The sequence below is a fragment of the Nycticebus coucang genome, chromosome 1, assembly GCF_027406575.1.
Source record: "Nycticebus coucang isolate mNycCou1 chromosome 1, mNycCou1.pri, whole genome shotgun sequence".
Taxonomy (NCBI): Eukaryota; Metazoa; Chordata; class Mammalia; order Primates; family Lorisidae; genus Nycticebus; species Nycticebus coucang.
Genome location: NC_069780.1, coordinates 46791697 through 46806117, shown reverse-complemented (window position 1 = coordinate 46806117; position 14421 = coordinate 46791697). Strand labels below are relative to the sequence as shown.

The window sequence follows — 14421 nt, the reverse complement described above, 5'->3', positions numbered from 1 at the left end:
GTAAATGCTTTCCCTCATATAATTTGATAATTTCTTTTAAAGACTTAGCCTTGAATCTTGAAAACATTTCAATTGATTTTCTTTGAAACAATGACATTTCCTACTGAGATATCTTTGGTCTATTTAAAACTTAGTGAAATTATATAATTATGGTTACTTGTCCAGGCGTTTCACACAAGTGTGGGAATAAACGTGGGACTCTTGGGTAGCATTCATGTCAGTCAGGGGTGGGAACAGAAGGCGTGAGCAAACCAGGCAGTAGCCTCTCAGTTGAGAAGACTTTGTCTTAGGCACCAGTCCTCAGATTTTAGGGTGTGCAGAGTGTCAGCTAACTTTAGGGAAAAGTTAAGTGGAGGTTAGTTGAAAGAGCTTCTTATGTAAAATAAAGAAAATATGCAGTGAACACAATCTGCCCTTAATCACTGGAGTATAACATGCCTCCCCTTTCCTCTATAGTAGTGTTATTTCATTCTAAGATTTCTTGGTCCGTCAATATCAATAACATATCTTTAAATAAAAAGGTGAAGTGTCAAAGCCACTGATTCCAAAGATTACATCACAAGAAAAAGTAGCTACTGTTTTTGTTTATTCTTCTCATCTTTTCTGTTGACTCTTTTTTCCATGTCAGATTTGTTTCAGGAGATGCTTCAAACATTACTGTTTCTGCTTGAGCCCTGAGTGAAGGATATGTTCATGATTTGTAATTCATGTTGTTTATAGACTTGATTTTTTGTTAAATACAGTATTCTGTTCTGAGGTATCACATTAAACTGTTTCCTTGCTGTGTGGCTGATTATATGGTGTGATTAGAAAAGAGACATCACATTTGTTTGAAACTTCATTTTTCTTATAGGATCTGTGTAATGTGCTTCAAACATGAAATTAGTGTGTCCTGCACTGCTCATTGCTTTAAATACATTTGTCATTTTCCTGCCTCATATTATTTTCCTTGATTTCCAGATGGTTTCTTCTTCTTATTTACAAGGAAAATAATTTTTAAAAATATTATTTTGCCTACGTTACCCTATCAGTCAGCTTTTGCTAAGAATACTACTGTAACAACTCTAACTTCTTAGTGGTTTGTAGTGAGAAGGGTTCATTTCTGGCTGACAAAAGTATGGATTGTTAGAGGCTGTGACTCTTGTCTATAGCACCATTCCACCTGTTATGTGAAGGAGCAGCACTTATTAGGGACATGTGTTTTCCTGGCAGAGGGAAAAAGGAGCAGTAGCCAAAATAATGTGATGACTTTTATAGCTTTCCCTTGGATGTGGTTCACTTTGCTACTGTTCACATTTTATGGGTCAGTGCAAGCCATCTGGTTAAATCTCATAAGATATACGTACTCCCAAAGGTAACATTCTGAGTCACATGGCAACTTGGTATAATCTTCTTTCTGGGAGGGGAATGAATAAATTAGAATTTTATGATCTAATATATATGTGTCTCATTTTAAGGATTTTTGATTTTATTATTAGATTAATATTTTTCAAATTTTACTATGTAGATGATTTTTTTTGATGTCTGCTAGCTTTGCATATTGAGCTGTATAGAAATAATTTCAGTTTCACTGGATAGATATTTTCCACATGAACCTAAAATAATGTAGTACATTGCAGGGAACTTGATATGCAGATTGACACTAATTCACAAGGCTGTTAAACAAGGTTTAAGTGAGAAAATATTAATATGAAATTCGTACTCTTTCATTCTGTTTTCTTTTCCACACCTTCATCACTTGTCTACTACTTTTGTTGGTTGAGAGGCACCCCCTCCACTGTTATAAATTGTTAATAGGGGAGTTCGCTAATAGGGGAGTAAGCTGAAGGGGAGTTTGAAGATGATTTCCTTTTTCATTTGTCATTTTAGCTGGACAGTGTAGGTTTTCACACATTACTACCTTTTCAGTACAATGAATTGTGCATTTGCCAATTTCACAATCATGGTTTCTCTTACATCCTCCACATGTGGACAGCAGCAGCCTGCCAACAAGTAAACAAAAACTGTGTTAAGTTATAGACAGATGCAGCTGAAATATCAAATCACCCATGGCCTCTTCTGGAGTTATATTTATTTGCACACAGTGGGGATTAGTATTTTCTTGGGAAACAGCAGACTGTTAACGTTTGCTGTTTTGAAAGAGCAGAATGAACCTCAAATGCATGAGTTCATAAAATCTACCCTAGTGAGGCATGCTACTTGAGAAGGGACAATGGGAAAATTGTCACAGAAAGTTGAGGTTTAAAAGTAATACTGGATGTTGAAGGGTGATAGGGAATTTGAAAATTAGTTTTATCTCCTAGATATCCAGGAGTAAATGTTTTTGTATAGTGACAGAATCAGAAAGAATTAGACTGGAAGGCATTTTGAGTTCATCTGGTCCTGACCATTGCTATAGTATAGAAGTAGTCCCATTGATAACATCTTACCTGTTCATGGCTTACATGACTTTAGTTTGAAGAATAGGCCTTTCAACCTTACAACCTTGTTTATTTTAGCTTTCTTTGGCAACTTAGTTAAATATTTGTCTTAATTCCATATCAACTCTCCTTTGGGTGAGGTCTTAGAAGGAAAGCAATGATCAGATCAGTCTGTATGTGTACTTTCCCCTTTAGATTCATTAACTAGACTTTCTTAAAGGTGAGATTATTTCCTTTATGATCTAATCTAGTTCTGGAGGGGATGAGATAGTAAAGCCCAACTCTTATCATTTTACAGATGAAATAAAAGAGTTCCAAGTGATAAGAGCCTCACCCAAGGTGACAGAGCCTAAGTGTGGCAGAGCTAAAGACAGAAGAATAGTCTTCACTCTTAATTGTGTTCTTCCTGTTATCTACTCCACAAAGTAGCTGCTCTAAGAATATGTTAATATCAGATGTAGCTAGTCAGTGGAATGTCGTGTTCTCCTGTGCACGAGACTGAGGTCACATAGTAAGCAATAGGTTTCTGGCCCAGTGCCTGACCAAAACAAGAAAATTGTTTTATAAGTCACTGAAAGTAAACAGAAAGAATAACAAATTATTTGGCTCTTAAATACATTGAATTATTTTAAATTTATTTGAAAAATATTTTATCCAATAAAATTAAAATTATAGCTGCACAGAGCTAATTCTAATTCTACTTCATCCCTGGCCTGATTTTTCCAGTTCTTCTGGTTCTAGTCCTGGCCTTAGGTTCTACAGTGGCTCTAGGATTTATGATTAGAGTAATCTTTATACTTTATTTATCATCCCCGAGTCTCAGATTTTCCATCTTTAAAATGCACGGCTCCCATTGGAGCTGGATCCTTATGCTGACCATTTCCTATGTGCACACTCTCTATGAGGCAGACTTGACAATTCTATATTTTTAATCCTCAAAACAACCCTTTGAGGTGCATATTAATACTATTGGCCCCATTTTGTAGATGAGGAAACTGTGACTAAATGAAGTTAAGGTAACTTTTCTTTCTTTCTTTTTTTTTTTTTTTTTAAGACAGAATCTCACTATGTCACCCTTGGTAGCTCACAGCAGCCCCAAACTCTAGGGCTTAAGTGATTCTCTGTCCTGAGCCTCCCAAGTAGCTGGGACTTTAGGTGCCCGCCACATGCCTGGCTATTTTTTTTTTTGTTTTGTTATAGTTGTCATTGTTGTTTTTCAGGCCTGGGCCAGGTTTGAACCTATCAGCTCCAGTGTATGTGGCCAGTGCCCTAGCCGCTGAGCTACAGGCGCCAAGCCTAAGATAGCTTTTCTTAAGGATCTGTAACTATTAAGTTGTGTACCAGTCTCCAAATTCAAGTCTGTCTGATTCCAAAGCTCATTATTTATCCAGTGTACGTAGCCTTGCCATGCAGATCGTCAAGGTTACCATAAAGATGAGATAAAGCACATGAAAACTTTAGGAAACTGTTGAGTGCTGTACAAATATGGGATATTGTTATTTCTTTTCAGTTTTGTTAGCCACTTACCAGAAATCAGCGGTGGGATCCAAGGCATAAATAAGTCTAGGGGGGTTATTCTTTCTTTTATAACGAGGGCATTGAGTCCCACAAGCATAAGAAAGATGCCCATATAGCCAGAGAGTGGAGAGTAGCTTCAATTTCTAGCCTTGTTCTAAAGCCCATCCTAGCTGCCTCTTCCAGTGTTCCTTCTTAGGCCTTGATTTCTGCCTCTGGTGCAGGAGCTGGGATTCTGTTACCCATGCATTGGTTTCCTGTGATAGAACTTCCCAACCAGCGTGCTGAGATATCCTGGAAGCTAAGAATTAGGTTACTTATGTGGGGTGAGATATCGATCATGGTGTTTTTCTTCTAGTGTTAAGACCATTTACATAAACTTAACCATACAAAATTTATGACAATTGAAATTTTATTTGAATACTCCTGCATTTATGTGGCTATGCTTCTAAATTTTGTGAATTCAGAAGTAATTCTTTCAGTGCCTAAGAATTTTGGTTGAGCTCTGTCCTCCAGAGAATGGTCGTGCCACGGGGTACTACCTTGACTTTTCTGTTGATTTATCCTAGCCAGATTATTGCTTTTTTCCAGGTTTGTTTATTTTTATTACACAAGTTTGTTTCAAAAATCTTGGCAGCCAGCTTATTTAGGGAAGCTCTTATGTGTGTAAATTTGCCTGTAAATCTGAATTCATATTATGCGGTATTATCAAAATGATGAATTTAATAAAATCTAACCCAGTACAGTTTCTTTCAGCTTTGTTCAAAGAAAGAGAGTGCACTGTATGCTTTTCTAGTCAAAATGCTTTGGCTGTCCACATGAGGAGATTTGCAAGTAATTTACCATCTAAAAGATTTTTTTTTTAGTTGGGGATTATTAATGATTTGTAGAGATGATGCTTCGTAGATATATAGATTTGTTGAAGTAGAGTAAATGGCGAAATCAACTGATATTCTGTAGTACAGAATGAAAGACCACATGAGAATTATTTATGCCTTCGGAGAAGATGTAGTTTCAAAGCAAAAATTCATAGTTGGTGTTTTGTTTTGAATCCTTGAGAAGAATTATTATTAAGTAGAGCAACATCTGTGAATGCTTCAGGGAAGACTTTTATCACCTTGGACTCATCTTCATGCCTTCTACTCTCAATATTCTATATACAATGTGTCAGGAAATGGCATCTCCTTTCTCTTCAAAGCATATTTAAATCTGATTACTTCTCACTGCCTCCACTCTTCCTGCAGTAGTCCTCATCAAGACACCACTATCTATGACCCGGATTATTCCAAAAGCTACTCAGCTATAAATCAAAAAAGATGAAAATAAGGGTGTGCTTTTTACTAATAGGCATTTATCTTTTGTAGGCACAAGCATTTTACTATTTATTATTTATAAAATGTTAGCAGTTATTATGAGTATAGTTTGTACTTGATAATTGTCCACTGCCTTGAGAAAATCATCTTTTGAAGAGATTAGAGCAACACGTATTAGATATTCTTTGATTACATGAATTAAATGGCAAAAAACACAGAAATAAATTATAAGAAAGTATCCAATTGAATTAAGGCAATTTAAAAACTCTTACTTGAAAGAGCCTACATGAATTTTGTAGATTAGAGAAGGTTTCAAAGAGAAGGATGAAAGGGACTGTCCTTCAGAGGATACTAGGGAGTTGTAACAATGAGACCAGGTATCATCTTTATTTATTTATTTATGTATTTTTTAAGACAGAGTCTCAGGGAAGAGTGTCATGGTGTCACAGCTTACAGCAACCTCCAACTCTTGGGCTCAAGCGACTCTCCTGCTTCAGCCTTCCAAGTAGCTGGGGACTATAGGCACCCACAACACCCTGCTATTTTTTGTTGCAGTTGTCATTGTTGCTTTAACCGGCCTGGGCTGGGTTTGAGCCCACCAGCCTTGGTGTATGTGGCTGGTGCTGTAACCAGTGTGCTACAAGCGCTGAGCCTGGTGTCATTTTTGCAGTTGCACTGAGGTGGTAATGACCTCAGTGTTTTTTGAGAGGAAGTATACCTACCAGTTGGACTGGGGAATAATAATAGGTGCATTTGAAGGGTAGTTGGGAGTGAGAGAATGAAGTGGATTCATGTTATAGGAAACCACCTGGTAAACTGTTAGAATTATATTTGAAGATATAACTGGTTCTTAGTGTTGAGGATCCTGATTTGGCCTTGGAGGTGGACAGAGGAGGTGGACCCAGTCAATATTGTTGGTAAGAAATTTTAAGTGAAGTTGAGAATGTGATTCTGGGCCAAACATGATGGCTCATGGCTGTAATCCTAACACTTTGGGAGGTTGAGGTGGAAGGATCACTTGAATTCAGGAGTTTGAGACCAATTTGAGCTAGAGTGAGATTGGTTTCTACTAAAAATAGAAAAACTGTCTGGGTGTAGTGGTGGGCACCTATAGTCTCAGGTACTCGGGAGGCTGCGGCAGGAGGATCACTTGATCCCAGGAGTTTGAAGTGAGCTGGGCTGAAGCCATGGCACTCTAGCCTGGGCAACAGAACAAGAAAAAAAAGTAAAAAGAGGATGTGATTCTGTTAGGAGATGAAGGGTGTAGTCAGAGTGTCCAATTCTTCTGGTTTGCCTAGGCCTCTCTTAGTTTTAGCTCTGAACATCCATGTCATGGGTAACCCCTCAGTTATAGGAGAACCTCATGGTTGGTCATGTCAGGTATTGTTAAGACAAGTGATTGGTGGAGGTCCAAACCAGAGTAACTATTATCATGTTTACAGGGAAACAGAGCATCACAAGAGGAGATCCAAGGCGGGGCATTTCAGAGCTCTGGTAGGCAAGGCAGTGGAGCTGGATTTTGTTTTGGTGGACAGCAATTTGGCTAAATGGAATTTAATCAAAAGCAATACAGACAAAGCAACTTTGTATAATAGTTTGGTTGAAACAAATTTTGAAAAAAGTGGATATTTTAACCACTGGCTTTTACGGTTTTCTTAAATAATAATAGTAACTAACTGATCCTCAGGATGATCCTATGACGTATGTGCTGTTATTTTCTCCATTTCACAGATGAGGAAACTGGTGATTTGAGAGATGAAGCTGTTTGATCTGTCACACACTAGTTAATGTAGAGTGAGACTTTGACCCCTGAGCAGCCCAAAGCTCTGTGCTCTTTACACCCACCCACTTGCTGGTATCAAGGAATAAGGTTCATTTATTGTCTATTATTCTCTTCTATTAAAAAATTAATGCATAAATAATTGATTGATTATAGAAAAATTATGAAATATGCCATCAGAAGATGACTATACAAAATAATTGAACTTCCCTCCATTGGAAACAAATCCTATTACCACCTTTGTTTACATATTATTTTGTTTTTTTTGCACATTGATTTATATGTATTCTTTTCTATAAAAATGACATTTGATAAGTCTTTTAAAATTAATTGTTAGACATTTGACTTTTTCCAACTTGCATTGTTGGACATTTAGGCTATTGTAACTTTTTGACATTATAAAGAGTTTGCAGTAGAAGTAAATAACTAAAAAATCATGTGCAAATAAAATAAAGCAAAATGAAACAAGATTAAAAGACACCCAAAATTCAAAATGATGGACAGCTGTGCAAAGATGAATAACAATTGTAGAATCACTGTTTCTGTGTTATATCAAAATTATAATGCTGTGAAAACCAATGGCTGAGAAATATTTGCTTTTGAGTGGATCATGATGTTCAACAACTTTCTAAAGGTTTTTAGCAAAGTCACCTGAAGCCAGTGGCTTGAATCATAAGCAGGATTCCAGCTTCTAGGCAGAGTCACAGGAAGACATTAATCCCTAAAAGGTATATACAAGAAGTTAAGGAGAGATTATGTTTAGGGGAAAAACCCACAAACCTAGTGATCAGAAATGATAGATTTAGTAAGTACATACCAGAATCAGAACATTAAAACACCTGTCAAATCTGGAGCCCAAGGTCATATCCAGACTAATGACAGCAGGTGATACTGAGACTCAGAGTGTTGAATCCACACTCTAAACCTTCCTGCCACAGGGCAGAAGATTGGGATAAGCCTACATGTGGGGAAAATGGTTCTTGAAATTAGGAATGTGACATTCAGACGTTTGAAGGAGAATACCAGGATGAAGAACTGCTAAGAACTGTAGGGTGATTAAGGTAGTACAGTGTGAAGAAACTTCTTAATACTATTGTGGTCGCAAATGAAAAGGAAGCAATTCTTGGTCTTGGCAGTTGTAGGAATTAAATGTATAAAAATCCCTAGACATCCCCACTAAGTAAATGGATTGGGGTAATATTTGTAAATGTATTCCTCTTCATACCACCTTTTTGGCACACAGAGAAAATGTATGGTTGGTTCTTTGGAGATTGTGCTGCCATTACTTTCATTAAATTAAAATTTTAGCTGCTATATTAAAATTTTCTCTTATTATAGATGCCCCAAATAAACATACTTTATCTTATGCTTACAGTTTGAGTTAATATTATCGTGTTTTAAAATTAAAAATTATTATCTTTTCTTGGTGCTATGAAAGCCATCACAAAACTAATGACTAATATCCTTGAGGATGTTTCAATTAACTTTCTTAGATATTCATCAGAGAAACACTGCGATTTATGATTGTATTCTGAAGTCTTCGTTAGAGGAGGCCTTAGTTGTTTGGAGTGACTCTCTCAGGCCATAGTTTCCAAACACTGGGAAGTGCTGCTTCTGTTATTTAAGAGACCTTTTTTTTGCTCAATGCCTATATATTTTTCATTTGTTTTTGCTTCACTAAGAAGAACAATGGTAAAAATTCATTTGGGCGGGGACGGCGGAGGAGGGAGGGGGATAGGGGGTCATGGTGTATGGCGCACCTCTCCGGGGCCCAGACATAATTTTACAAGAGAGACTTTACCTAACAAACGCAATCAGCATAACCTAAGTCTTTGTACCCTCAACGAATCCCAAATTAAAAAACAAAAAAAATTCATTTGGTGTTCTTAATGAGAAATAACGCTTTATGTTTGTGGAGATAAGAAATTCAAAACGTTCCAAATATTACAATAATGTCCTTTAATTCTGTGTAGGTCATGGTTAGATTTGCTTCAGTGCCTTGAGCTTTTGAATTGTGCCCTTCTTATACAGTATTAGATGAATATAATCATCATTACTGTCTATTCTGTGGGATTTTCTAACATATATATATTTGTTTTTTAAATTGCAAAGTGATCTATGCATTTTTTTTAAAAAAAAATCCCAGAACTAAAACAATATTGAATATAAAGTAACCCCTCTTCCATCCTCAAAATGACGACCGTATAAACAGTTTGCAGGTCTTTCCAGATTTTTGTGAGAGTTCTGCTTTTGTATACATACATGTGTACATCAATACATTCCTCCCTTCTCTTACCTCTTCCCCTTTCTGTCCCCCTCTCCTTCTCTGTGAGGTAAATGCTGGGATATTGCTGAAGGAAAGGAGGCTTTATTGAATTTCACTCAGGGGCGGGGCTTATTTTCTTTGTCTTTCCTCCCTTCACCCGAGAGGAAGGTTCAGTAAATCAGGGGATGCTTTGCTCTGTCCTCTAAAGCCAAACTAGGAACCTTCCCAGAATAAACCCTCAGCTGTGTAAAGGAAAGCCGTTCTGGGTGCTTTCTCCTGGGACAGCCAGCTTAGCAGCTTCAGTTCCGGCTTCCCTGGCAATTGGCCCAAGGCCTAGTGGGGTTTTTTGTACCAGTTGATTCCAAGTGTGAAGTTTCTCTGGGATTTTCTTGGAAAGAATGTTCTTTGCAGCATTCCTCCTCTGGGTCTGTTACTGGTTGAGGTTTCCTCTGCATTAGTTATCTATCATTTCGACCATGTCTGATTTCTGTCTTCTATGACTTCCTAAAAAATTTTGGTATGTTGATAGTGGACCTTGTTTTGTTCTTTTTTTTTCTTCTCATCTCTCGGTTCAGTGGTAGTTAGTGGGGCAAAGACAGTACACCCGACAGCTCAGTCAACACCTTGAATTTATCAGATGTCTAGTCTTTTTTTCTATTTCTGGTCCAGCTTTTTGTAAATTCTTTCAGGAAAAGAACTTGTTTGTAATTAACAAGTTAATGTTAATCAAAATAATTGCTATTTCATTACTCTCTGTCTAGATGTACAAATGGCACCATTGCTTGACAAACTGCATTGATTGATCTCCACAAAGTGTTACTTGCAAAAGGCCAATTAATGATGCAAAATTTACTTAAAAATATTGACAATTATACATATGCACACATACACATATATACACACACACACACACACACATTTGCCAGGGGGCAATATTATCATTTTCCTTTTCAGCATCCAGATCAATTAGAGATATTTAAAAACTGTGATAATAAGTTTTCATGGGCATATGATCCTCAGCGTATTTTCAAATGATTTCTTAATTACTATCAGAAACAAATGAATGTTTCAGTTTTTTAAAAAAATATTTTGTTTCAGGAAGGGGAAAACATTTTCTATTTGGCAGTTGAAGATATAGAAACTGATACGGAACTTCTGATTGGCTGTCTGGACAGTGACATGGAGGCTGATGAGGAAGAACAGCAAATTATAACAGTCATCAAAGAAGGGGAAGTTGAAAATTCTAAAGGTCAGTCAACAGCTGGCAGAAAAGGTATTGCATCTTTGATTGATGATCTGAGAAAACAAAAGCTGTAGAAGAAATGTGTTACGGTTTGAGTTGTGGTTGAATTACAGTTGCATTATAACATGGTTGTCTGAAATAAAGTTAGTTTTGGTCAAAACTGTTCTTAGATGATACTCAGCTGGGGTTTTCTTTCTTATAGCAGGAAAAGAATGGAGGTGGGTGACAGAGGTGCCCTGTAGGACTGCCAAGGTCAGGAGCAGTGCTGCATTGTTGGGACAGCTCTTGGCTCTCACTACTCTCAGTGGTACATTGGGGTAACAAGTAGTGAGGAATTTTGTGCTCTTGCTGTCACTCTGCCCCTTACCAGTCTTGAAATATTGGGCAAGTTACTAATTCCCTAAGACTTTACTTTCCCTTCTGCACATGGGAAAAGGTGAGTGCAGAGGTGAGGTGATCAGGAAGGCCCTGCTGGATCCTAGGGGATTGATTCCTGGAGGGAGGTCCTGGGTTGATCTCTTATTTGAGATCTTTTGGGAATCTGGTGCCTCTGTGAATCTTTTCCTGTCTTATCGTAAGCCTGTAGGATTGCTAGGTTTTCTTAGTTTGGACTGAAAATTTGCAATGACCATAGGTCAGACCTCATTAAATCAGTCCTGCAATCCAGGAGGTAAGTCACTTTCTTGTCCACTTCTGGGGAATAATCAGTTATTGTTGGGCCTCATTTCCGTTATGCTGTGTTTTATTCCTGAGAGAAGTTTGAGGGATGTATGAATGATGTCATAGGTGTGCACATTGTGTGATAGGCTGTGGCTGAGTCCATTTGGGCTGTTATCACAAAATACTTTAGGCTGAGTACTTTGTAAGCACGAGAAATTCATTGCTTGCGGTTCTGGAGCCTGGGAAGTGTGAGATGAAGGTACAGCAGATTTGGTGTCTGGTAAGGGCCCATTTCTCCTGGGATGTCACTTTCTAGCTGTGTCCTCATGTGAAAGAAGGGACAAACAAGCTCCTTCTTTCATAAAGGCATAAATCCCATTCATGAGGAGAGAGCCCTCATAACCTAGTCATCTTCTAAAGACCCATCTCTAAATTCTATTCCACTGGAAATTAGGTTCACTATATGAATTTTGAGGGTACATAAACATTCATACTGTACCAGTCTGATTCTATATAGTATTTTTCCATTTTGTGTAGCAAAGCCACTTCAGAAGAAGGGAAGGGTAGGCTCATAGTTTGTTCCATCTTTCACATATGTATTATGCTGTATCAGATCTTCAGTGATGGGAAGTATTTCTTTATTATTCTGTGTATTTTTTGTTTCAGTATTTATTTTTTTTTTACCCCCCAGTGCTAGTTATTAGTGTGTTCATTAGCTTGATTTAAAAATAAGTCTCCTACTTATCTCCTACTGATCTCTTTTCTACCTTTAGTTATCAAATATAAGATTTCATTATCTCTGTAAAAAAAATCAACAGAAACTGAAATGGATTTTTAAAAATAAATGCACCAAGTGTGTATTTTGTTGCTATTTAATTTTAGAATTCTTAGTGTCTTGTTTAGAAAAGCAAAGAGAGGCTCAGCACCCGTCGCTCAGTGAGTAGAGCTCTGGTGTGTTCGAGCCCAGCTAGGGCCTGCTGAACAACACTGATAACTACAACCAAAAAAAAAAAAAAAAATAGCCAGGCATTGTGGGGGGCACCTGTAGTCCCAGCTACTTGGGAGGCTGAGGCCAGAGAATCGCATAAGCCCAAGTCCTTAATTTTCTTCATATTTTCTGCATTTTCTAAATCTAATTTTATTTGATAATCAGAAAAAATTCTATGTACTGTAAGTAGAGTGCTGAGAAATTTAGGCAGAACTGCATTAGTCCATAGGGATCAGTGGAGCCTCGCTCACTATTCCTGTTGTAACCAATGTTGTTTTTATGACCTTGGCCTTTTATTACATATGCTTATGTAATAATCTCTTTTAGTCAATCTCAGTTGGATTTTTCTCCTTGTGAAGGTGTAGGTGAGATACAAATGACTTTTGTTTTGCAATTTGACATTAGTAATACATGTAACTCTTTGGTCTACAAAGTTAATGTTATAGAATAAAGTAAATACAAATATGATTTTGTGTTAATTTAGTAAAAACACAAGAAAATGATATTAAAAGTAGTGTATTTCTCTCTAGTAACACCTCCTATTTTCTGGACAATACTATTAATATTCATAGAGATAAGAAGAATTTACAGATATGGTACCTACCACAAAGCATCTGTTCTTGGCTCTGAATAAATAAATCCTTTCCTTATAAATGTGCAGATCGCCTTGGCTGTGCAGAGGACTATGCCTGTCCTCACTGTGAGTCGAGTTTTAGCAGTGACGATATTCTTGCTGAGCATCTTCAGACATTGCACCAGAAGGCCACAGAGGAGAAAGAATTTAAGTGCAAGAACTGTGGGAAGAAATTCCCAGTTAAGCAAGCTTTGCAAAGACAGTGCGTATATTAAAGAATGTCTGTAAAATTATAAACTAACACTTCATTAAACTACTTCATTTGGCTTGACTTAAAGTTTCTAACCCATGTGTTTGTGTACCTTTGTGTGTGTGTGTGTGTGCGCGCGCATATGTCTGTGTGTTTGAGTGAGTGACAGAGAAATTAAGCCTTTTTACATTGTCATTAACTCTTCTTTTCTTATGTCTGTTGATACTGGAAATATTTTGATTACAACTTTTAACAAGTGCATATTGTTTACACTAATTAATCTTTATTCATTTAATACTTTCCCATTAAATAGCAAGCTCATTGGTTTATTGAAATGCAAATATGCCTAATTCAGTTAATCCTCTGGGATGACAGATCGAATTTTAGTTGTCTGTATATCCTCTGGAATCTGTTAAAGAAAAGTTTAAGAAATGGAGAGAGTTCAGAGTATAAAGAATTTATGGACGTTTTGGGAAGCACTATTTATGTGGCAGCAACTTGGGAGGAAAAATTTAAAAATGAATAAGTATAGAATATAACAATATGATGAATTAAATGATCCTGTACATTGCTCTGTACCCTTTATTACTTGAACAATTTATAATTACAACATAAAGTCTATCCTTTCATTTAAATATTTTACAGGGTCGTGAATTATTAAACATGAGAAAGTAGGTACATATATTTGTGAAATGTTATGTCTTTAATTTTTATTTTACTAATTAAAGGTTTTTATTTTAATTACATAAATAAATTTAAGTACTTTAAAAGTGTATTTGCATATTAAGTGCTACCAAAGACTATCATTTTTTTGAAACCAGTTAATTTCAGTATGAAAGTCACATAAATGACATTGTCCCACTCCATCAATATATGTTTTTCTCTATGTACTCTCTTCCTTTCATTTACTTTCTTTCTCCAAACTTAACTTCTATTTTTAACAGAATGTCACTTTACATATGAGCAAGAAATCTTAAACACAGACTTAATGTTACATGTTTTTGTTTCATTAAAGTAAAATTCTGAAATATGCTACATTTCATATTAAGATAATTTCTATGTATTATATGCATCAGCATTTATTTATAAAATTTGAGATGAAAGGACAGTGCCCATAGCTCTGTGGATAGGGCGCTGGCCACATACACCCAGGCTGGCGCGTGATTGAACCCAGCCCAGTCCTGCTGAACAACAATGACAATTGCAACAAAAAAATAGCCAGGCATTGTGGCGGGCACCTGTAGTCCCAGCTACTTGGGAGGCTGAGGTAAGAGAATCACGTAAGCCCAAGAGTTTGAGGTTGCTGTGAGCTGTAATGCCATGGCACTCTACTGAGGGCGACATAGTGAGACTCTGTCTCCAAAAAAAAGTAAAAAAAAAATTGAGATGAAAAATTTCTATTTAAAACTTAA

General features: G+C 36.8%; 1 protein-coding gene across 4 annotated transcripts in view; it reads left to right on the top strand.

Moving 5' to 3' along the window:
* PRDM5 (PR/SET domain 5) overlaps positions 1–14421 on the top strand; it is a 243486-nt gene that overhangs the window by 82562 nt on the left and 146503 nt on the right. For 3 of the 4 annotated variants that reach the window (XM_053573313.1, XM_053573353.1, XM_053573458.1), the window contains exons 4-5: positions 10393–10543; positions 12847–13021. In XM_053573313.1, coding sequence (XP_053429288.1) covers positions 10393–10543; positions 12847–13021 — 326 coding nt within the window. Of the gene's footprint in view, positions 1–10392; positions 10568–12846; positions 13022–14421 lie in introns of all 4 variants that reach the window. The other variant, XM_053573370.1, reaches the window with a different exon arrangement.